Source organism: Saccopteryx bilineata, chromosome 7 (genome assembly GCF_036850765.1).
Source record: "Saccopteryx bilineata isolate mSacBil1 chromosome 7, mSacBil1_pri_phased_curated, whole genome shotgun sequence".
NCBI classification, from domain to species: Eukaryota; Metazoa; Chordata; class Mammalia; order Chiroptera; family Emballonuridae; genus Saccopteryx; species Saccopteryx bilineata.
Window position 1 is genome coordinate 3720112 of NC_089496.1, and position 25173 is coordinate 3745284.

The 25173-nt window shown below is 37.5% G+C and overlaps 1 protein-coding gene across 3 annotated transcripts in view; it reads left to right on the forward strand.

The window, feature by feature from the left end:
- SEMA3D (semaphorin 3D) overlaps window positions 1-25173 on the forward strand; it is a 238833-nt gene that overhangs the window by 193068 nt on the left and 20592 nt on the right. For all 3 annotated transcript variants that reach the window (XM_066239284.1, XM_066239283.1, XM_066239285.1), the window contains 4 exons: window positions 13676-13898; window positions 16951-17039; window positions 19439-19480; window positions 23816-23973. In XM_066239284.1, the coding sequence (XP_066095381.1) occupies window positions 13676-13898; window positions 16951-17039; window positions 19439-19480; window positions 23816-23973 (512 nt within the window). The remainder of the gene's footprint in view (window positions 1-13675; window positions 13899-16950; window positions 17040-19438; window positions 19481-23815; window positions 23974-25173) is intronic.

Here is a 25173-nt window from a genome sequence, read left to right on the forward strand (position 1 = left end):
CAACCATATCTATTTCCTCTTCATAATTCCTCAATATAAATATGTCTCAGGGATGTGTCTAGACTGATCATAAGGTCATCACAACTTTTGCGGAAATAATTTTTTTGCAAATAATATTATGGTATTCATGATTCCCTTTATTTTTGTTGTACACCAAAGATTACTTGATCATTTTATTTTTATATTTAACAGTAATTTAGGGTGTGGATACTCTTCTAAAGGTTTTACAAACCTTAACTTAATTTTCAAAATAAATATGAAGTGCTATTATTATTAATGCTGTTTTACAGGTGAGGAGTCTCAGGCACAAACAGGTGCAGTAACTTGCCCAGAGTCACAAAGCTAGTGAGTGGTGCAGCTGAGCTATCAACCCAGACACTTAGAAGGCTGAGTCCAAACTCTTAGCGCGTGTACTAAGATAATATATTAAAATTTTTGATGTTACATTTATTTTCCCTTTCCATAGAAGATCTTTTACCAAATATACATTACACACACATACACACACATAACTCATATATAATGAATACATTATATATATTTGGGGGATAAGTAGAAGTATTAAAATTCAGAGGGAATTCTAGCTGGGGAAGTTTTATCGTGTTAGGATTCTAGGGTTAATTATCATAGACTGTCACATTCTGAACTGTTTCGTCATGAATTTGTTTTAATTGTTTTATTATTTTATTTTATAGTGAGAGAGAGAGAGAGAAGGAGAAAGAAGGACAGATAGGGGAAGACAGGAAGGGAGAGGGATGAGAAGCATCAACTCATAGTTGTGTCACCTTAGTTGTTCATTGATTACTTCTCATAGGTGCCTTGACCGGGGGCTCCAACTAAGCCAGTGACCTGTTGCTCAAGCTAGTGACCATGGGGTCATGTCTGTGATCCCATACTCAAGCTGGTGACCCTGTGCTCAAGCTGGTGATCCCACACTCAAGCCAGATGAGCCGGTACTCAAGCTGGTGACCTCGGAGTTTTGAACCTGGGTCCTCAGACTCCAAAGCTGAAGCTCTATCTACTGTGCCATTGCCTGATCAGGTCATGAGTTTGTTTTAAATAATAAAGACTGTGACCATTCAGGCCATTTAAAGAGCATTTTTAATTATCTGGATATTGCAGGAGCAAGAATTTGGCACTAGGCCCTGGCCGGTTGGCTCAGTGGTAGAGCGTCGGCCTGGCGTGCAGAAGTCCCGGGTTCGATTCCCGGCCAGGGCACACAGGAGAAGCGCCCATCTGCTTCTCCACCCTTCCCCCTCTCCTTCCTCTCTGTCTCTCTCTTCCCCTCCCGCAGCCGAGGCTCCATTGGAGCAAAGATGGCCCGGGCACTGGGGATGGCTCCTCGGCCTCTGCCCCAAGCGCTGGAGAGTGGCTCTGGTCACAACGGGGCGATGCCCCCTGGTGGGCAGAGCGTCGCCCCATGGTGGGCGTGCCGGGTGGATCCTGGTCGGGCGCATGCGGGAGTCTGTCTGACTGTCTCTCCCCGTTTCCGGCTTCAGAAAAATACAGAAAAAAAAAAAAGAATTTGGCACTAAAACCATTCACATTAATTATGGAAAAGTATTTGCATATCTATAAACAGCAGTTGATTCTTATGATACTAAGAAATTGAAATTATCAAAATGATCATTCAGGTTACACTGGGTTCCAGTTCCAGTGTAGCTCAGAGGTGCTGTGGAGGTGGTTTGTTCCCATGTCCCTGCACCTGCCTGAAAGCGTTGTGAATGCCACGTGAAGCTTAAAGACTATTCACATGTCATGTCACTGCCTCATTCGGACTCGGACACTTTCCTGAACTGTGAACGTGTGACGCTACCATAACAGAACGTGCACGCAAGTGAAGAGGGCTTCCCATCAACGAGAAAAGAAGCACCACGTTGTGGTAATCAGGCCAGTCTGGGCTGCTGAGAACTCAAAATATAAATTGTTCACACTGTAGATAGTTTTTTGAAGAGTCAAAATTATCTAGAGAATATGTGGTATTCACACTGCCAAAGAAATTCAGGTACCTTTTATTTTTTTTAACAATTTAAAAAAAGTGAAAAATATTATCAGGCTTAAGGAGGTGCCATTTAACAGTTATTCCTTTCTAAACATCAATATTTCACATTGAATTTCTATGCCCTTTAAAAATATGTAAATATATTTACATCTGAAGCAGAGCTTGGAGGAATATGCCTTATAAATAACATTTTATCCATAGCCCGCCTCAGGCCACTGTTGGTTGAGGAGACAGATACAAAGTCTCCCTTAGGAGAACAGCAGAGCTGTGCTTGATAGGTCCAGTAGATCCTTTTTTATAGAACTTAGATTTTATTTGCTTTATAGTTTTGGTTGAAAGGAGACGGGTTTTTTCTTGTTCTGTACTAAATTCAGATTATGTTAATGCTGGTTTCAGATGGCAAGTAACTATGTGTGTATATACACACACACACACACACACACACACACACACATATAAGGCAGTTTAAAGAATTTTTTAAATAAACCAAAATACTGAGGTATTTTTAAATATATTTTATTGTCTAATCTTGTCTAATTGATAGTGAAGACCCCCTTTTCCTGAAAGCTTTATGGGCATATCTAGAGAGCAATAGTAGCCAAAGGATATCAATTATTTCTAGGTAACTAGTTATTTTTATATATATTCTCTTTGATATCACTGTGACCAAATATGAAAATGTCTAAAATCATAAATATGTAGGCATTGTTATTTCCTTTTTAAGAAAATTATTTTTAACTTTAGTGAGAGGAGGGGAGGCAGAGAGACAGATTCCCATATGTGCCCTGACTGGGATTCACCATGCGTCCTGACTGGGATGCACCAAGAAAGCCTATTAGGGAGTGATGTTCTGCCCATCTGGGGCATTGCTCCGTTACAACTGGAGCCATTTCTTAATGCCTCAAGTAAAAGTCATGGAGCCACCCTCTGCGCCTGAGGCCAAGTCACTCGAACCAATCAAGTCATGGCTGTGTGTGGGGGGGGAGAGAGAGAGAGAGAAAGGAGAGGGCTGGTTGCTTCTCTGTGTGCCCTGACTGGGAATTGAACCCGTGACATCCACATGCCAGGCCGATACTCTACCACTGAGCCAACTGGCCAGGGCCACCATTGTTATTTTCTAAAATATTTATTTTATTTGCATACAACTCTATTGTAGGATTTTCACACAATATTCTATATTTGGAGGGTTGGTGCTGAAGTTAGGAACATCATATACCTGATGTAAAAATTTGTTACACAAATATGCTTTTTATAAACTAATCTTACCATTTTAAATAACATTGTATTTATAAAATCATTGAAATTATATTTCTCAGTGTGTCAAGTAACTACACTTATAAAATTTTGAGAATTTAAGAACTGGAATGGATGATACAGACCACATAATTCACCCTCAGTTTACAGAGGAGGAAACTGATGCCCAGAATAATTAAATAAGTTGACTCATATTAATTTCCAAACAGCAGAATGAAGAGGAATATTGAAGTTTTCTGACCAGTCTTTTATATTCTCTAATATTCACCTGTTCCCTAAATTCATTTGATAGATATGCCACTGCCTGTCCTAGCTAAAATTAATCATTTATTCCTACATAATCTTCTACATTCTCTCTCATATGTTTTTAAGCAGCTTAATTTCAGTAATTTTTAAGTGAAACCATGAATCGTTTTATTTTCTACAAACCTCCAGTTCAGAAATCTTAGTCAAAAATCATTATTTAACATGCTCATGATCCAGACATAGCGATAAGGACTTACATATTACCTCAACACATCTTTACAACCATGTAATAATGTAGATATTTTATGGATAAGAAGTCCAATGAGAGTAAACTCATGTTCATAGTCTCATAGTTTATGAAGTGATAAGACAAGAAGTCCAATGAGAGTAAACTCATGTTCATGGTCTCATAGTTTATGAAGTGATAAGACTGATTAAACTTAGAAATACGTGAATACAAAGCAAAGGCTGATAACCTCCATGCCATTCTACCTACAAAGTGATAAAAGCAAATAACCAATGAAAACCTTACACTGTTTCCCCAGGAATTGGTCTGTCCTCCACACAAATAATAATGAAGTATTGAAGCTTTATTGCACTTGTCACTTCTCCTTTCATTGTAATTTTGGGGAACATGTCAGACAAAAACATTGCTGAATAATTTGCTTTCTATGAAAAGTCAGAATCTTTACTGAAAGCCACTTTCTACTCAAGTTAGAAAATTTAAATAGATTATTACAAGCCACCTTTGATTTACTTTTTCTGCATACATATTGTTGTTAAAGTTGAGTTCTAACTTGTTCTCCCAGGAGTGCCTTCTGTTGACATTATCACTCAGTATGCCACTTTCATTGTGCCATGCCTTCTTTAATAGTCTTGAAATAATTATGTAACAAGTCGAACCTACACTCTTAGCCCTACAATGATATCACTACTCTACAATGTTCGTTAATAAGCCTGAAAACTCAAGGATGCACGGGAGACTTTGATAAAATTCCTTCACTCCAAAGGATACTTCTGCCCTCTGGTGTTCAACTAGCATCTCTGAGCAAACTTTATTTTGTTCAGATGGACTCTGGAAAACCATTCATGAACTGCAGGTCTTGGTAATAAAAAGCTCCAAGTGAAATGAAATTGGACTAATGTGCCATACGGTGGATGATGCAGGTTAGATATGGACACCAAACTGAGATCAGGCCAAAAAGAACAGGATGCTAAAAATCTGATCATCTGGGAAATATTGTTAAAGGCAGATTTCTTTTTTCACATTTGATTTATTATAAAGACTTACTTTGTAGTTTTCCTCTGTTTTAATAAAAATTATTTAATTTATGCATGAATTCAAATATTAACGTCTACTAAAAGTGAATTTCAGTTCTTAAACCAGTGTCTTATCAAAAAAGTGAAAAGAAAGTACTTAAATTTTGTGTGTGTGTGTGTGTGTGTGTATGTGTGTGTGGAGAGAACATTTCACATGAGATCTATCTTAACAGATTTTTAAGTTCACAATGCAGTATTGTTATGTATAGGCATCATGCTGTACAGTAGATCTCTAGAACTTATCTTGTGTAACTGAAGTTTTATACCTATTGATTAATTACTCTCCAGTTTATACCTTCCCCAGATCCTGGAGGAAAAGAATCACATTTCTTGTCTTTGCTCCATGACTCCTATAGGTGGGATCATGCAATATTTATTTGTCCTTCGCGACTGACTGGTCACACTCACAGTGTTCCAGTTTTACCTCTGCTGTCACATATTGCAGGATTTTCTTCCTTCTTAAAGCTGAATAACATTCTATTATATACATATACCACATTTTTTAATCCAGCCATACATCAGTGAACATTTAAGTTGTTTCCACATTCAGTATAAAGATTCTTTTAAAAATTAGAACTAAAACTGTATCATCCAGAAATCTAGTTCTGGGTATTTATTCAAAAAAATTTAAGTCAGGATTTTGAAGAGATTAGCACCCCCTTGTTCCTTGCCGCATTATTCACAATAACCAAAATGTAGAAAGTTCCTGTTTGTGAGTTCAAATAGTTAAGAAATGTATGTTTTACTACTTTTGAATCATTTTGCCAGTTTTTTACAATTTATAAACCTCTAATTATGTAAAAATATCAAATTCCATTTCCCCCAAATAGTTTCTGCTTTTACTGTTAAACATTTATTTTTATTTTTAAAAAGTCAAAACTTACACATGAATTTTCAAACTAAGGTTCCATTTTCTGATAGGGAGCAAAATGTGATAGTTATAAATACTATCTTTTAATTTTTTAACCTGATTTAATTGATTTCACTTATGTACTTTGGTGAATGATAAATAAATTGTAATCCCCACTAATAGCTTAAATCCAGAAAACATAGTCTTTTTAGTTAGAAAAGAAAAAAAATGTCCTGTAAAAACGTGAGTAAGAATTATAAATCTCAAATAGACCCTGTATAAACATTTCCACTTTCCAAATATATTTTAGAAATGTATATATTTTTAAAAAATTAAAAATACTTTTTCAGAATTCATATTTACATATTAATCAATTAGCTATTTAATTTACCTGGCCCATTTCAAAAACACAATCTTAGATGATTTTTTTCAGCTACCACCTAATATGAAATAATAAAATATCTTCCTTTGTATACATATTAAATTCTCACTAAACTAGAGGCCCCACCATATACAACTCCTCACATGAAATTTTTCTTTAGAGAAAACCAAAGGAAAAAAACTTGCCTTCCTTAACATTAGGGCCCTTATTGTCCCTCTGCTGTGAGATAAAGTCTCTCTAATTCAGGATGAAGGAGTAGATAGGTGTAATAATCCTAATTTCTTTCCCACCAATTATTAAGACTTTCTCACACTGTAAAAGACATTGAAATATCAAAAAGTTCTTTTGATTCCAGGCCTACTAGAATATTCATCATACCAAATATGTTACTATGGACAAGCCCTGGGCCCTGGCATATCCATGTGTTCTAGAAAGGCATTTTTTACTTAACCTGTCAAATCATCACTGCCTTAACTGAGCTGGTTTATTATTTTGTTTCAACAAAGCAAATCCTGTAGGGGGTTGAATCATAGAATAATGATACCTAATGTCAATAACTCAGTCAGACGAGATACCTGTAATGGTGGTTACCTAGAACTAAAATGATTGCTGAGACATAGGAGACAGAGAGAGGGACAAATACGTTCAGACAGACAGGAAGGGAGAGAGATGAGAAGCAGCAATTCTTCATTGCGGCACCTTAGTTGTTCATTGATTGCTTTCTCATATGTATGTGCCTTGACCAGGAGGCTCTAGCTGAACCAGTGACCCCTTGCTCATGCTAGCAACCTTTGGGCTCAAGCCAGCAACCATAAGGACATATCTATGATCCCATGCTCAAGCCAGTGCCCCGGGGTTTTGAACCTGGACCCTTTGCATGGATAGGCTGATGCTCTACCCACTGCACCACCGCCTGATCAGGCTGATTGCTGAGATATTCTAACTTCCCCTGGGAAAGTTAGAATGTTACTAAAGTTAGAATGTTGGGAAACAGCAGGAGTTTGAGAGGATTATGGAACCTAGAAGTTCCAAAAATTTTTGGATAACCTGTTTTGTATTCCTGACTCACCTAAAATATTGGGTTTTGCATGATGACATTCTTAGAGAGCTAATGATTCTCAGAATTTTAAGTCTTCATTGATCTCCTAAATTAGATTTGAGTTGTCACTTCACAGGCCCCATTAAATAAGGATTTTCTTTATTATACTGTAGACAAGAGATGTGTGAGATAAACACAGGTGTGCCTGACCAAAGAAAATGAATAATTTAAAAATAGTATCTTAAACTTCCTTTTGATTTGTAATGTGTTTGACTGCGACAGTCTTACCAGCGGGGACTGAAGATACGGAAGAATTCTCCCAGTGCCGTATGCCAGTGATTTTCAACCTTTTTTGAACCACGGCACATTTTTTATATACATTTACAAAATCCTGGGGCACACCACCTACCAAAATGACACAAAATGACACTCTAACACAGTACATATTATACAGATTGTTAATAATATATTTTCTAAATGTATTTATACTCACTTAGTGTGAAACCTGGGCCTGTTTCGATGAACACAAAAGGGATATCCTGGCAGGAATAGTAGAAAGACACACACGAAGCTCTTCCTCAACAGTTCTCAGTCTTTCCCTGTTTTTAGTTTTTATCGCAGTCAAGCTTGAGAAGCTCAGCTCACATAGCTATGTGGTTGAAAACGGGAGCAATGTCAAAATAGCTTTGTTGGCCGGAATGGGGAACTCCTTGGCAACAGATAACCAAAAGCTGTTCAAAGGAAGATCAGCAAACTTTAGCTTTAAAGTTAGATAACATTGTGATGCATTGTGATGCATTGTATATCACCCTCTGCAGGGGCCTCTTTTAAAAAGAAAAAGGTCAAATATCTATGTACGCCATCAGGATAGACATAACCAGCTGAGGCTGAGGCTTCACCTAGTGGTGGCAACATTTACCTCCAGTCCTGACCAGGATTAGAAATCGGGACCATGGGGAGGAGTAGGAGCTTCAACTACTTGCTGTGGCCACACAATGACAAATGTGCGGCAGCCTGAGCGGGGACCTTCCTGGGTGTGGATGAGAGGCAGCATACTATTGGTTCATCGCTAGTGGTCGGGATGAATCCTAGAAGGTGATTGGTCAGTGAGCGTTTCCTGTGCCTCCACTCTTCCTGTCGCTGATAGCTGGAGGGATTGTGAGGGGAGTGTTTATGTTCAGATGGAGGCAGCTGGCAGTGGGTCGGATAAATAGCCTCCGCAGGCCATATCCGGCACGCAGGCCATAGTTTGGGGACCCATGTTTAATTTCCTCACGGCACACCTGACCATGTCTCACGGCACACTGGTTGAAAAACACTGCTGTATACTATCTTCTCATTCATGCACCTGAGGAATACATTTTGTTGTTTTATTTTGTTTTAAACAAGGCTTTCCTAATTAATTTAAAATCCATGAGAAACTGTAGGGAAGTCTCATTTTATGCATCACTGGCTCATAGATGTCTCCCTATCATATAAAAATTCAGTTTTATTTTCTCCTCAATGTTTGTTCACTGCAACTTCCACTCATTGGGTGACAAACTATTACTTTGTCTTTGTAAAGCCAGTAGCCACGGCCAGGGCCACCATCATAGCAGCCTTCTGGCTATGCAGGTTCGCATTGGATTCGGACAGTCGGTAAAGAAACAGCGGAGCCAAAAACTGGTGGGCCATAAGTCCTTAATCCTAGCTTGCACCCGGCGGGCAAGTAAAAATACACACTGGGCTCCAAAACCCAGTCACATTCAGTGCTCACAAAGCCACTGACTTATCCGAGTTTCCTAGAATCAAAGGTTTCTAGCTCACCAGACTTATTCACCTCTGTTCCCCATCTCCTTCCTTATCCCAAATACAAACTCTACACAAACTGGCATCTCACTCAGCACTCCACCATCTTGGCTGCTTCTCCTGGCCTCCTCCATGTGGCCTTTCTCTGCTCTCCTCTGCTCTCTCTTCTAATGTTAATCTCAGGAACCAAGAGGGCAAACTCCTGTTTTGCCCCCACTTTATACTGTAGCTTCACAACCTCTAATCCAATATACAAAGTAGGGAAGTCCCTAATACAAAGTCACTCCTCTGAGGCATGATTGGATTGTACCACCCCACATCAAAAAGGGTGGGAAAGGCTTAATCCCAAAACCAAGCCCCAGGCTACAAGGATTCTCAACACACATTAATATCACCTGGGCGACGGCCTCCATCTTTAACAAAGTGAGCATAATACATTTTATCTGCCCAACAGTCTTCTCTTCTCTAGATTACTAAGACTATCTTTAATTTTTCCCCTCTCAGGATTTTGATTCTAGAAGGGAGAATCTGGAGCAGGACTACCACATGAGTCTCCTGATTCCAACATCCTAAAACTGAAGACGTGGAAGAGGACATATACAAAGAATCACTTTCATTTCCCTTTAGCTGTGTCTGGGTTGTGTTTCTCAGAAATGATGAGAGACAACTGATTTTAACTTTCTTTTTCGTAGAGCCAACATTCACTTTTAAAATGAGGTTCTCCAAATCCCAGACTACTTACTCTGTTCAACCATGTTTCCTTTTTCTGGTATAGAAATTCCTCTAAAGGAAAGGGAACCTTACGAGAGAAAGAAGTTTTTACCTCTGTATTTGTACTTTCTCTGGTCATAGCTGTTATAAACTGACTCTTAGATGAATAAGCTGGGGGATAGTGTAAAGCCAGAAGCCACGGCCAGGGCTACTATCACAGCAGCCTTCTGGCCTATGCAGGTTCGCATTGGATTCGGACAGTCGGTAAAGAAACAACGGAGCCACAAACTGGTGGGCCATAGTCTTTAATCCTAGCTTGCACCCGGCGGGCAAGTAAAAAATACACATTGGGCTCCAAAACCCAGTCACATTCAGTGCTCACAAAGCTACTGATTTATCCGAGTTTCCTAGAATCAAAGGTTTCTAGCTCACTAGCCTTATTCTCCTCAGTTCCCCATCTCCTTCCTTATCCCAAATACAAACTCTACACAAACTGGCATCTCACTCAGCACTCCTCCATCTTGGCTGTTTCTCCTGGCCTACTCCACGTGGCCTCCTTCTGCTACTGGCTCTACTTTCTCTGCTCTCTCATGCTAATCTCAGAAACCAAGAGCATAAGTTCCCGTTCTACCCCCATTTTATACTGTAGCTTCACAACCTCTAATCCAATATACAAAGTCACTTCTCTGAGGCATGATTGGATTGTACCACCCCACATCAAAAAGGGTGGAAAAGGCTTAATCCCAAAACCAAGCCCCAGGCTACAAGGATTCTCAACACACATTAATATCACCTGGGCAACGGCCTCACGTGGGCAGCGCTATTTTTAACAAAGTGAGCATAATATATTTTATCTGCCCAACAGATAGGATGATCCCTATCAAATCTGCATTTTTTTTTTTTTACTTTGGAAATAAAAATCAGATTTTTTGTTTGTTTGTTTGTTTTCTTTTGGTTTACTTTTCCCAGTTTGCTGGAAATGAAAGCCTGGTTTAGTTCTTTTCTTGTGCCAGTTCTTTCCTCAGGTTAGTTAGTCATTCCTCTGATTTGTTTAAAAGGAAACTGCAACCTGCAGAGAACCGCCTGAAGCATTAGGGGGAGAAAACTTTTAACAGCTGCCTGGTGCTGGCCAACGGGCAAATTCTCTCATTGGGTAAAAACTATTTTTCTCCCTCCTCTTATCCATTGTTTCCTACTGCACGACTAAAAGCCCTCTGCAAACACCTGGGTCTGCCAAGCATAATCTGGTCACACGCAGCCACTCTGGCCGCCAGCCAGGAGAGATAGGCACTTACCCCCGGCCTGTTGCTGTGGAATTTACCCTCTCATCTCGGGGTTTGTCTAGGCAGGTCTCTTTTCTACTCTTTTGTCGGTATTATTTCCAGCAAGATAAAGACATTTTAAACTTCTGTAAATTACTCTTTTTTTCCCCTTTCAAATTTTCATCTATCTTGTTTGCAGACCAATAAGTGGAGACACAGATCTTGGAGCTTATCATAGAAGTGAAATTAGTGGAAGTCAGGCAAATGTTAGAAAACTGGAGGCAGAATTAAATGGAACTCTACAGTGTATTCAGATGGAGCATGTTAATTCATAGAAATTAAATATATATATAAATAGAGAAAAATCTGCTAGGTTTTTAATACCTGGGGTGTAAAACAGCAGTTGGAAAATTTTATAGGGCTTTCTAAAGGAATATAGTGGAATATGCTCATTTGTTTTAGATGTAGCATTTTCCTGCATTTTCTCTTTTTTCCTTTGCAGAATTTTTTTTCCTGTTTGACTCTTACCTGCATCTCTTGCTTGGCATCTCAAGTTATTTTTAGATCTGTATGCTGTGCAGCTATATGATATCAAAGGAAAAATTCCTCTGGTTTTTAATGTACTACAATAACAATACTTGGTTCAAACTGTACTGTCTTAAACCCCAGGGAGAAACTCTCCCAAATCACTTTCATTTGTGAAAGCACAGTGAGGACGTGGACCCAAGAGATCATGTGTAACAACCTGGAGGAAAAAGATCTTATGCAAACACTGGCAGCATGCCAGGAGGAAAAGCTGCCACAAAAAAACACATTTTCAAAGATCATTTTATAATGGTCAATAGAAACCAGGTTTTCCTTCTTTTCTTTCTTTCTTAGATTTTATGACACTTAAATCCTTTTTGTTCATAGTGAGCAATGAGGAAAATTGTCCTATTTGTTTCCTTGCTAAATGCCCATATCTTCATTCATCTGTACTTTCCCACATTAAAATCACAAAGGATTTGAAAATGTCATTCCAAAAACTGTGGCTTCAATGTCATCATATTATTTCTTTGGAAATTTTGGCTACTGTGTAAGTACAGCTGCAAAGTCCAAAGAGATTTTTTTTTCTTATTAAGTTGAAGGCCTGTTTCAAAAATATAATGCAGGCAAAATCTTGCTTTTGCTTTGATTTTAATGATAGACCAACCAGATTGTGCCACAAGCATTATAAGCTATAAGCCCACTCTAAATTGCCTTTAACTGTGAGCTTCAAACATGCAGCCTCTAATTGGGCAGGAGCTTTGAATTATTTGAGCTCCATATCCATTTTGAGTTGCAACTTAATCTATTTAATATGGGGTTCCTTCCTTTATAGAGTTGAAAGATTCCACTTGGCTGAAGGCTAAGTGCTAGAAGCCAGACACAGACTTAGATCTTTAGACCAACATCCAGTTAAGAATATCCTAAGTCATTACCAAATTACTAGTATTCTAAGATATTTCTAACCTCCTTGGTGCAGACCTTGAAAAAATCAATACATATCAAGAAAAGATCAGTTTATTAAGACCAGATATACAAGATTTTTGTGCAAGATAAAGATATTTTCAAATTAATTAAAAAATTATTGTAATATGCAGATGATGTTTAATTGACTTGTACACTTGAAACCTGTGTGGTTTTGCAAACCAATGTCAACCCAATAAATGCAATTAAAAATAAATTTTAAATTTTAAAATCACAAACATATTAATAGGGATGTTTTGTTATATTAATAGATGTTTTGTACAACTTTTATAAATATATATATTTAAATATAGTGAATTACTGGTACAAAATTGGATCAGGGTCATATTTGTGACTTTAAAGATATCTTAGCATCTTTAGATCACTGAGAATGACCATATTGACTGTTTTGAGTAAGAAGTATGATATGTTTTGGAAATTTGACAGCATTCTAATTAATGCCTAATCTAAATTGTTCAGTTCAGTGGAAATTATTTCCAACTTGTCAAAAATTTAAAATATGGAGAAAGCAGCATATTCTTAAAGCTTTCCTCAATGTAACTTATTTTCTTCCCTATGCCTGCATCATATAGCCAAAGTTTTTCATTTCAAAAGAATCAGCGCATTAAGAATTCAAATGTGAACTACTAAATTACAATATACTGAAATAATAAAATAGACTTAGAATATAGGAGTGGAGATATATACTAAAAAAGTGATTATAATTATCTACAATACTCATGTTCTTTGGATAAAGACATGAAATCATTTAATTTGTACTAATATGAATTTTTAACATTTCCACCAGGGGGCAGAGTATGCTAACTATTGAATTGGTGGACCCTAAAAGGCTCACAGACAATTTTAGACAGAAGAAAGTTCCACAGATCCTAGGGGAAGACCTTTTAAGTTGTTTGCTGTGCAATTTTCACACCAGTTATAATTATGGTTTTAATTTAAAAATGAAATCTTAAATTAATTGAAAGAAATTGAAAGTAATGGTTTCTCATATTCCCATGTTTACAGATTACTTCATAATTATTTCAACTTGAATTTCATTACTTTTATAAGAAATAAAAATCTTCATAGGAACAAAGTTAGTTATGGAAACTTCAGAAAATATGGACAAATAGAATATATAATATTTTTGAGAGAGAAGATTGGATGTAGGTATGTCTGAGTTAAACTGCATTTAAAAAATTGCATTTATTAGTCAGCTCACCTTTCCTTTTATATTAGCAATGATTATTGGAAGAAGAAAGTAGAAATTTTTATTAGAATAAAGTAGAAATTTATGTGATGCATGAACATTATTTCCCTCATTTCTTTTCAGTGTCCAAGCAAAACCTATGATCCACTGATCAAATCCACCCGAGATTTTCCAGATGATGTCATCAGTTTCATCAAGCGGCACCCTGTGATGTATAAGTCAGTATATCCAGTTGCGGGAGGGCCAACATTCAAGCGAATCAATGTGGATTATAGAATGACGCAGATTGTGGTGGATCACGTCGTCGCAGAAGATGGCCAGTATGATGTAATGTTTCTTGGAACAGGTACGCTAGAACAAGAGTATACTTTCCTTCCAAGGCATTTTTAATTATTACACAGAGTAAACAAAAACTTCAAAGATATTTATTGGTCAAAAACAAAATGAGTAATTACTAGCTAACATCTAGTCGGAATTTTTTTGTTGTGTTCAGATGTCTTAGTCTTTCCTATTGGAAAATTATGCCTTACTCTTCGCCACACCCACACTGGCCTCTTTTCCTCATTAGCTCGTTTTAGGATTTACATGCATAGAGATTTTGGAGGTTACCTTGCTGAGGAATTCTTCAGACCAGGATAGATGCATTTCTTTCCAGGTAGTCATTTGTTAGTTAGTATTTCTTTTTTTTTTTTTTTTTTTTTTTCATTTTTCTGAAGCTGGAAACGGGGAGAGACAGACTCCCGCATGCGCCCGACCGGGATCCACCCGGCACGCCCACCAGGGGCGACGCTCTGCCCACCAGGGGGCGATGCTCTGCCCATCCTGGGCGTCGCCATGTTGCGACCAGAGCCACTCTAGCGCCTGAGGTAGAGGCCACAGAGCCATCCCCAGCGCCCGGGCCATCTTTGCTCCAATGGAGCCTTGGCTGCGGGAGGGGAAGAGAGAGACAGAGAGGAAAGAGCGGCGGAGGGGTGGAGAAGCAAATGGGCGCTTCTCCTGTGTGCCCTGGCCGGGAATCGAACCCGGGTCCTCCGCACGCGTTAGTTAGTATTTCTTAAAATGGCATAACGTGAGTGTTGAATTGACCATCATAAATATCTTCTTGTCTTCTTTGGTATTTATTTGAGATTTCAAAATCTATTTGTGTATTTTGACTGCAGTGCACCTCCTATAGATTAGATGCTCATTACATATTTGTTGAATGACTATAGACCAAAATTAAACAAGTTGGACAAAGCAATGTTTCTTTATTTTCAAACTTCACATTTCCCTTTCCCTACAGACATATTTGATAAGCCAGACCCCAAAGGATCCTTTTACCCAGTTTTGAAAATCAGTGACTTAAGATGGTTTTTAAAAATAGTTACACATTACTTTGTAAAGCTTTTTAAGTAGAAACTTCTTCTTGGAGATTTTATTTCTTATCCTTGAATTTTGTAGATTAAATAGCACTTTCATTATTGGGGCCTGTTGGGGTTGTTTTTGTTTGTTTTTGTCTGACAACTCAGTGATTATAAAACAATAAAAAAAAATTTTTTCTAGAAAGAGACCTATTATTTAGCATATCTCAAAAATGAGAAAAGTATTATCTAAGAATAAAACATGTATCATTAACATAGATACATTGCATCTTAGTATGTAATTTAATGGTTCAAGCATTGCATAATGAAAGATACCAGTTTTCAAGAAATAAACATTTTTTATAGAACTAGATTTTGAGAAGTACAGACAATGTTAGAATAATTTTATCCTAAAAAATATGTTTGTTCTATAGAAGTTAGGTTTATTAGAAAGCATGTGTGTAAAAGATTCAAGAATTTTCAAGAAAGGAGTCAAATCTGATTATGTTACAAATGACAAATCCAAGGCCAAGGAAAAGAAGTTATATTCCCAGTGCTACAAAGACTGCTATTGAAAAGTCAATGCTTGAAATAATTAGGTTGTCAATAGTTCTAATAAGCTTGCCACTTAATTTCTACTATCTTCTCAAAGCTCATTCAAAACTAGTTTTTGAACATTTCAGTGTCATAAATGTCATTCTGCCACTAGGTGGTAGTATGTAACTTTTGCTGATTAAATTATAAGGATGCTAAGATAGATTTTCAATTTTGACATTTGGAAAATTTATATTTAATATTTTTTAAGGATTGCAGAGTCACTTAAAGACTATCTTGTGTAAATAGGATTATTACCACTCATGTTAATATACTCCAACCACAGTGCTTAGAACTTTAAGAGCATCTATTTTGTATAAGTTAATTTGCAAATATGATTCCTTTCTTTTAATAAAATGTTCTTTAGATTGTCTTTCTGTAATCATGTGCCACCTCGTGTAACTGCAATATAAGATCTTGTACTTAAAGCATCTTTTAAAAATGTTGAATTTTGGTTTATATTATTAACCATTTTATAGTTTTATTAAATTCAACTAAAATAATCTTAAAACTTTGGTTTCTAGCTTGCTAATAATGTTTCTGTATATAAAATACATTTGATAAGTTAAGTTACAGTTTCCTTCATGTAGATAACTTTAATGATTTCTCTTTCATTTGTTAATATTATTTAAATATATATCTTTCCTTTTTTGTGAATTGAATATAATAATTACTGAATAAATATTTGTTATATCAAGAGAGATCAAGAAGTTGAGATTTTTTTACTCTAATGTATTTAACTTTTTAAATGAAGTTTCAAAATATTATTTCATTTTTGTTATCAACCAGTGAGCTATATATGAGCTATATATATATTCCTCTTGTTAGGAATATAATCCAAGCACATGACCTTTTTTTTTTTTTTGTATTTTTCTGAAGCTGGAAATGGGGAGGCAGTCAAACAGACTCCCGCATGCGCCCGACCCGGATCCATCTGGCACGCCCACCAGGGGGCAATGCTCTGCCCATCTTGGGGCGTTGCTCTGCCGCAATCAGAGCCATTCTAGTGCCTGAGGCAGAGGCCACAGAGCCATCCTCAGCGCCCGGGCAAACTTTGCTCCAGTGGAGCCTTGGCTGCGGGAGGGGAAGAAAGAGACAGAGAGGAAGGAGAGGGGGAGGGGTGGAGAAGCAGATGGTTGCTTCTCCTGTGTGCCCTGGCCAGGAATAGAACCCGGGACTCCTGCACGCCAGGCTGACGCTCTACCACTGAGCCAACCGACCAGGGCCCAAGCACATGACTTTTAATATTTTTTTGTAAATATGTTTTATGAGATATATGCTATAATATTTTGGCAAGGGAGAATCATATACATTAAGCTTTACTTCGTGCATGCTTTACTTAATCTGATTTCTTGAGAGACATTCAGAGAAATATTGGGATGTCATGTGAAGATTGCTAGCAATATGTTTACATCAAAACATTGAAGAAGAAATAGCAGGATCATGGGCACTGTATTTTTTCAGACATTGGGACAGTCCTAAAAGTGGTCAGCATTTCAAAGGAGAAGTGGAACATGGAAGAGGTCGTACTGGAGGAGTTGCAGGTATTCAAGGTAAGACTCCATCCAGAGTTCTGGGAGAAGAGATGCTGAAACTGACAAAGCTTTGATATAGGACATGTTTTTAATACATCATCACTTTTCCTGGAGAATTCTTTGCAAATAACTTTTTTTTTTCCTTTTCCTTAAGCAATGAAAAAAAAATGTTTAGACAATTAAAAATAAGACTCACTTCCCCCTGTAGAATACCACTGAGTGCAGGGCTCCTGGGGTTACCCCTCATTACTGCATTCTCGGAGCGTGTGGCCAGACAAATTGCCACAGTGGATAGAGCCTGGGTCTCTTGTTACCCAGATGCTTTTCTGTTTTATAAATTTTACTTTTCAGTTTTCCTCAATTGAATTTGAGAAAACTGGAAAAGTTTTATGAGCCATTGCTTTTCTGTAAGAAAATTTAAAAAAATAGAAAAGCTTGTATGAAAGTAAGCCTTCAGGTATGTTAAATTCCTCTCACCCACCAAAATAGTTAATAAATATAAAATAATAGTTTTCTAGATTTTTGAAATGTCTTTGACTTTTAATAGTAAATTCTTTGTAGATACTTAATGAAATTCAATTTAAAATTATTTTCTAAAGATAACTTTAGATATAAACTTTTATTGCTAGAAAAGCTTTTAAAAATATGCTCTTTTATAACATTTGTTGTTGAAACAGTTTATTAAAACGAACTGTTTCCATGTAAGCATCTACCTATTACCTTAAAAGAGTGTAGAACTCTCCTGTGAGGGGCTTGAGTTAATTAACATGCTGAGTTCCACAGGACCGTGTTTACATTGTGAAGATATTAGTGGTCAAGAAGTTAACAAGAAAAAGACCTGCTTTCTGGCATCTACCTAAAACAAAGTCTTGGTGGTTCCAAAGAGAGAAGCTGGTGTCAATGTGAATGTGAATACCAGAAGCCAAAAATAAAGCCCCCACAACACAGATAGGAACATTAGAATAAATGTATTTGTCAGTTGTCAGGAACAATTGTATGGATTTCACTGTTAATATTAAATAACAAAACTGTTCTCTGAAGTATATAACATAAAAGATATATGGCTAGAACTTTCTCACTTTAAAATTTTTTCTGCATATATTTTCTTAAATTTGTCACATTTGGTACTGTTTTGTTGTAGTAAATATTGGCTAGTGAAAAATGAATGAATTTAGATAGACTAGATAGACCAATAGATAAAAAATTTTAAAATGTTTATTTTATTTTATTTTTTTAGTTTGGTAGCTTTTTTATTCAGGTGTCTGATTTTATATTATATGCATCGAACCATTTCTTCTACAAATAAAACTGGTCATAGTTTATATCAAGATATTAGGTGCATCAATATCTTACAGTATTCCATAAGGAATGTGATCATCCACAAGGAGCACTACAGTGTGTCTGTAAAGTCATGGTGCACTTTTGATCGGCACAGGAAAGCAACAAAAGATGATAGAAATATGAAATCTGCACCAAATAAAAGGAAAACCCTCCCAGTTTCTATATGATGATGTGGCAGCATGTGCACATGCGCAGATGATGACATAACACCGTGTATACAGCGGAGCAGCCCACAGCCATGCCAGTTGAGATGTGGACAATACAGAGGAAAGTTCAGTGTGTTCTGTGGCTCGCTAAATTCGAATCCGTGACCAAAGTACAACGTGAATATCGGCACGTTTATAACGAAGCCCCACCACATAGGAATAACATTACTCGGTGGGATGAGCAGTTGAAGGAAACCGGCAGTTTGGTGGAGAAACCCCGTTCTGGTAGGCCATCAGTCAGTGACGAGTAGAGGCTATACAGGATAGCTACCTAAGGAGCCCTAAAAAATCTGTGCGTGAGCCACATCGAACTGCACTAAATAAGTATGAAACTGGGAGAGTTTTCCTTTTATTTGGTGCAGATTTCACATTTCTATCGTCTTTTGTTGCTTTCCTGTGACCGGTCAAAATTGCACCATGATTTTACGGACACACTGTATATAACTCTTGAAAACTCTGCTCCTGGAACAAGATTTTCAACTACTGATCTAAGTAAGGGCAGGAAAATGTAATAAATAATTATGGAGATGTTCTTGTCAACACTAGTTTGAATTATATGAAAGCAGTTAAGATAAGCAGATTTAGAAGAAGGAGAAACATTGTAGGAACTGAGAATGATTTTCAGTGTAGTTTCTCATACAGTTAGTTGATTTTTCTTTAATAAGATACTTTAAAATAACTGTTTTGATAACTTCTATTAAAGTAGACTCACTACCCATCAGAAGGAAATAGTCCACATTAACATCCTCTCCTCCCTGTGTAACAACAGAGCCTTAAAGTTTACTTTACTGATCTTTGGTACAAGATAATATAATATATCGGCTACTAGAAAGACTGTTAATGCTTATTAACATCTAATTTCTTTTTCAGCACTCATCAGTCATCTTGAACATGGAGTTGTCTTTGAAGCAGGTATTTTCTCATTTTTGTGTACAATTTAACCACATAGCAACAGGGTGATTGAATCAAAGTTTAATTTTAGGGAAAATCTATTGAAATTGGATGTTAAATTATAATGATAGAAAAAGCTTTAGATTATGTGTTTATTTTATAACTGATTAAAGGCTGTTATTTCAGCCTTGCCTTAGGACAAGTAAAACCAAATTTCATTAACTGAATAATATAGTCTCCCCTTTCCCTGGCTCTTGAAAATTGAACTCACTTTTCTAGTCTCATGAGGAAGACTTTCTGTCAAGGGCATGAAGTAATTCCTGTAGACTGCCAACCCTAATTATTAAAAATGGTTTTTAATTAGGGAGTCTAGGAGTTAGACTATGAACTGGGGTGGGAAATAGCCCAACAGTTAACCATCCTGTCATTTAATATATGACTACAGAATCAATTTCCTCAACAACAAAGTTAGAAAAATAATATCTACTACCTAATAAATGGAATGTTGCATGCAAAATTTTAGACTGAGAGCTGGTACATTGTCAATGTAAAGTCAATGATAGCGGATAATAATCACAATATTTTATATATTTTGCCATTATCAGATATGATACTCCAAGTCCCATCTTATTCAAAAGATTAAGATTTGCATTCCCATTTCTATATGTACCCCTAAAGTCTAAGAAAGTCATGTCGGCCTAGCGTGCGGAGGACCCGGGTTTGATTCCCGGCCAGGGCACACAGGAGAAGCGCCCATTTGCTTCTCCACCCCTCCGCCGCACCTTCCTCTCTGTCTCTCTCTTCCCCTCCCGCAGCCAAGGCTCCATTGGAGCAAAGATGGTCCGGGTGCTGGGGATGGCTCTGTGGCCTCTGCCTCAGGCGCTAGAGTGGCTCTGGTCGCAACATGGCGAAGCCCAGGATGGGCAGAGCATCGCCCCCTGGTGGGCAGAGCGTCGCCCTTGGTGGGCGTGCCAGGTGGATCCCGGTCGGGCGCATGCGGGAGTCTGTCTGACTGTCTCTCCCTGTTTCCAGCTTCAGAAAAATGAAAAAAAAAAAAAAAAAAGAAAGAAAGAAAGTCATGTGATAACATATTCAATATTAAGGTGTTGCTAAAATTGTCTTAGATTGCTATGCCTAGTATTATACAGGTATTATTAAGGAAAAACTCTAAATAGGTTTTTTCTTCAGTATTTTCCATTTATTTGTTCATTCATTCAATAGTTAGTTGAGGTTGCTGTAAAGCCAGTAGCCAGGGCCACCATCACAGCTGCCTGGCCCATGCAGGTTCACATTAGTTTCGGACAGATGGTAATAAAACAATGGAGCCAAAAACTGGTGGGCCATCAGCTTTAATCCTAGTTTGCACCCGGCGGGCAAGCAATACACACAGTGGGAAGACACTTTCCTTTCCATTCTGGGCTCTCAAAGCCACTGACTTATCTGAGTTTCCTAGAATCAAAGGTTTCTAGCTCACCAGCCTCATTCTCCTCTGTTCCCCATCTCCTTCTCTCTGCACAAACTCTACACAAACTGGCTTCTTCTTCAGCACTCTGCCATCTTGGCTGCCTCTCCTCCCCTCCACGTGGGCATTTTCTACTCTCCTACAGCATGGGCCTCTCCTAGAACAGGGGTCAGGAAACTTCTTGGCTGAGAGAGCCATGAACGCCACATATTTTAAAATGTAATTCCATGAGAGCCATACAACGACCCGTGTAGTTATGCATTATCCAATAAAAATTTGTTGTCCTGGAGGACAGCTGTAATTGGCACCAGCCACCCACAACCTGAAGAGCGGTAGGAAATGAATGGATTGTAATACATGAGAATGTTTTATATTTTTAACGTTACTATTTTTTTTATTAAAGATTTGTCTGTGAGCCAGATGCAGCCATCAAAAGAGCCACATCTGGCTCATGAGCCATAGGTTCCTGACCCCTGTCCTAGAACATAATCATTCTTCTCCTCTAATGCTTATCTCAGGAACTGAGAGAGAGCAAGCTCCCAGTCTGCCCCACTTTATAGTGTAGAAACCAAAACCTTTAATCCAATATACAAACAATGAAGTCTCTGATACAAAGTCACTTATCTGAGGCATAATGGGATTCCTCATGAGAGTGCACCACCCCACATCAAACAGGATGGGAAAGGCTTAGCCTTAAAACTAAGCCCCAGGCTACAAGGATCCTGCCTGCCCACAGCCCACCCCCAACACACATTAATATAATCACACCCATCCAAAGCAAAAGGGCAACCAATAACATCACCTGGGCGATGGGCTTCCACATGGGCAACGCCATCTTTAACAAAGTGAGTGTAATATATTTTATCTGCCCAACAGTGGCCTACTGCTGTCCTTGAAGGGTAGAGAGACGCATGGATAGCATAGCTTCTGGAAGGTTGTGGTGGAGCTGGGAGACAAAGGAACTGCTACAGTGCAGAAACCAATGGAAGCATGTGCTACAGAGACAGCGGAGGGGGACTGGTCTAAAAGGAAGCCCAGGGGAGCAAGAAAAGAGAGCTACACACCAAGATATGTAACCTGAGCCATCAAGGATGTTGCTGTTAATCAGATAAAAGAAGGGGAGATGGATGGGGAAATGTGTGCCTAGTAGAAGAGAACATTTGAAAAGATGTGAAGAGAGAGAGGCCATAGTTTATTCTAATAAGTTTCTGTACAATTAGAACAAAGGGCATGTGTGTGCTATAGGGACAAGAGGCTAGAACTGAATCTGGAGAAATAAGACAGAGTAAGATTAGGTATATCTTTATACATCCTCCTAAGCAGGTTATCAGTTTTATCTCAGGACAATGAAATGTTTAAGCAGGAGGTTGCAGTGATAAGATTTTCCTTTTAGAGAGATCAGTCTGGGGTGGCAGTGCCAAAGATAGATTGAGTCTTAGGTTAGAGGTGGGTGATGTTGGAAAACAAGGCTAAAGCCAGCGGAAATATTAGGACACTTACATGTAATCCAGGAAAGAAATGATAAGGACTGGAACAAAGCAGTGGAGAGGGAGAAGAGAAAATAGATTAGAGAGTTCTGTATGAGAGAATGGAAAAGATAAGGTGACAGACTGAAGGACAGAGAAAGAAGATTCAAAGACAACTCCCAGATTTGTGTCTGAGGTGGCTGGTAACATGCCTATTGCCAAAGTGGGGTAGCAGGAGTTGATTTAGGGGAAACAGTGTGTCTACATTTGTGTTGTTTTCAAGGTACAGTCTCTGCACAATAAGAAGGGTAAAGAAATGAGAATAGAAAAGACAGAGACCCAACATTTAATGCAAAGAAAGGAATCATTAAAGGAAACAGAAGTCAAGCAGAAATAAAGAAGAACTAGAGAAAGTCCTTATTTTTAAATATTATAGAGAATTGAATAAAACAAATACTGAAAACTGTACATTGTATTAGCCACCAGGAAGTCTCAACTGACAGTTGAATGGGTGGTAGAGGTAGAAGACAGATTTCTGTAGGTTGAGTACATGTATATTATTTGTGCCAGTATCTATTTTCTCACATTTTTTTCTCCATATAAAGTTTCACGTGGTCCACTAGAGTTGATCATGAGTTCTGGAAGGCACAGACTACGGCGTAGTCACTTGTACATCTCCCTTTTCCCCACTCCCTCACCAAAACACATACACGCAAATGAATACATGTAGAGAGCAGTGCCACCAAAACACATACATGCAAATGAATACATGTAGAGAGCAGTGCATTAATTTCAGAGCTTACTCTCAAAATAGAGTTATATTGTCTGGGCTTTTCAGTACTCTGTAGCCTTTCCTTTGTGCTGCAGCCACCCTCAGTCTACTTAATACTTCTTTCACAGGGATACCAAATACTTTCTCTCCCACTTATAACCCATTTTCCTTCAGGGATCAGTATGTACTTCATTAGCAAATGAAATGGTTAGTTAAAACCACAGGCAAGTTTTATAAATCTCTTTCCAGTCATCTCTTATGCAAGAAACCATGTCAGGTGAGGACCATCAGGATTGCCTATAGCATGTGTGCTTGATATAATCTACCAAAGAATATTTTCATCTATTGAGAAGGAATTTGCCATTTTAATTCCTCAGTCTAGTAGCTGGTTTTTAACCTTCTTACATTACTGCTAAGGTTACTCTAGCCCTATAGAAATGCTCCATTTCAATTATCAGGGTCTTCACATCGCCATCCTGCCAGGGGTGGGAGTGATTTGACTTATCTTACTTTTTGTTACATGTCTGTACAGGTGTTTATTATGAGCAGGACACCTGGGAGACAGAATTAGATCTGTGATGTTGTTTCAAGATAGGGAAATTCTTAAGACTAGCTTGAAAGATGCTGTTAATTTATTTGTTTTGCCTGTTTTGCAGCAACAGTTATACATCGGTTCCCGAGATGGATTGGCTCAGCTCTCATTGCACAGGTGTGACACTTACGGGAAAGCCTGTGCGGACTGTTGTCTTGCCAGAGACCCCTACTGTGCCTGGGATGGAACTGCATGCTCTCGATATACACCCACTTCAAAAAGGTACAAGGCACATGGAGTTGTTATGATGCCTCCTTTTCTGTACAACGAATATTTCACATGAATACCTTGTCTTAAGTTTAAATTAAAGAGAAAATATTATATAGAAAGCCTGGTGTATAGAAGGAATATTTAGATTAAAATATTTTCTAGGTTTACATAACACTACATTTTGAAGAATAAAAAAAAATGTTTTGAAATTCTGAAAAGTAGAACTTTAAAAAAAACCTGATATATTGTTTATATTCTTTTTTCTTTATTGGTGTTAAACACCATTAAAATTTGTTTTCTTTGTTACTTTATTCTTTCTATATTCATCCCTTCTTATTTCTAAATAATTATGCACTTATTGTTTTGTATAGTACGTGTAGATATATTTGTTTGTGAAAGTATCCAGTGACTTGGTACAATTTTACTTTTATAGTAATAATTCTAACTTGGCTAATTTCTGCCACTCACGTATATTTAAACATTAACATATGCCCTATTATTTGTACTGCGTTGCTTTATGTAGCTTAAAAACAATGCTATTATGAGTCAACAATTCCCAGCCAGGGATTTATACTACACTCACATGGGCCGAAGTATCCAAGTTATATGTTCAAAGATGTTCATTTCAGCATTTTTTCAATAAGAAAATTAATGTCTGCCCATTAATATGACTGATGCTAGCTAAATATATTATAATACAATTATCTTTTAAATGTGGAACATAGTAGTAATATATCTGTCAAAGTATATTTTCCTTTAGGCAAAAAGTCAGCTAATTGTATATGGCATTATTTTTTTTTAATCTTTAGGTCTTTATTAACAAAATAAGGTAACAGGTAAGCATATGTTAGTTTCATACTACTATACACTTTTTATTTTGAAATGTATCTGATTTGTCAAATTGCAAATTTTAGGGATGACAGATTGAATGTATAGTACAATAGCAGATACCTCTTAAAATTAGGAGGAATTTTATAATCCTTGAAATTGGGATTACAAATTGAAAATAAGAAGTGACCAACATTTTGTTATAGATTTTGTTCAAGAATATACTCATCACAATGAGTATCTGGGGAGTGCTTTTCTTTTCTAAAAGTTAAAAAATAAGATTGCATATTAGTTGGTAATGAACCTTCAGTTTGATGAATTGACCCTGTTCCTTAAGAAGTCAAGATTTTAAAATATCATTGACCTCTGTACCTTATACCATCA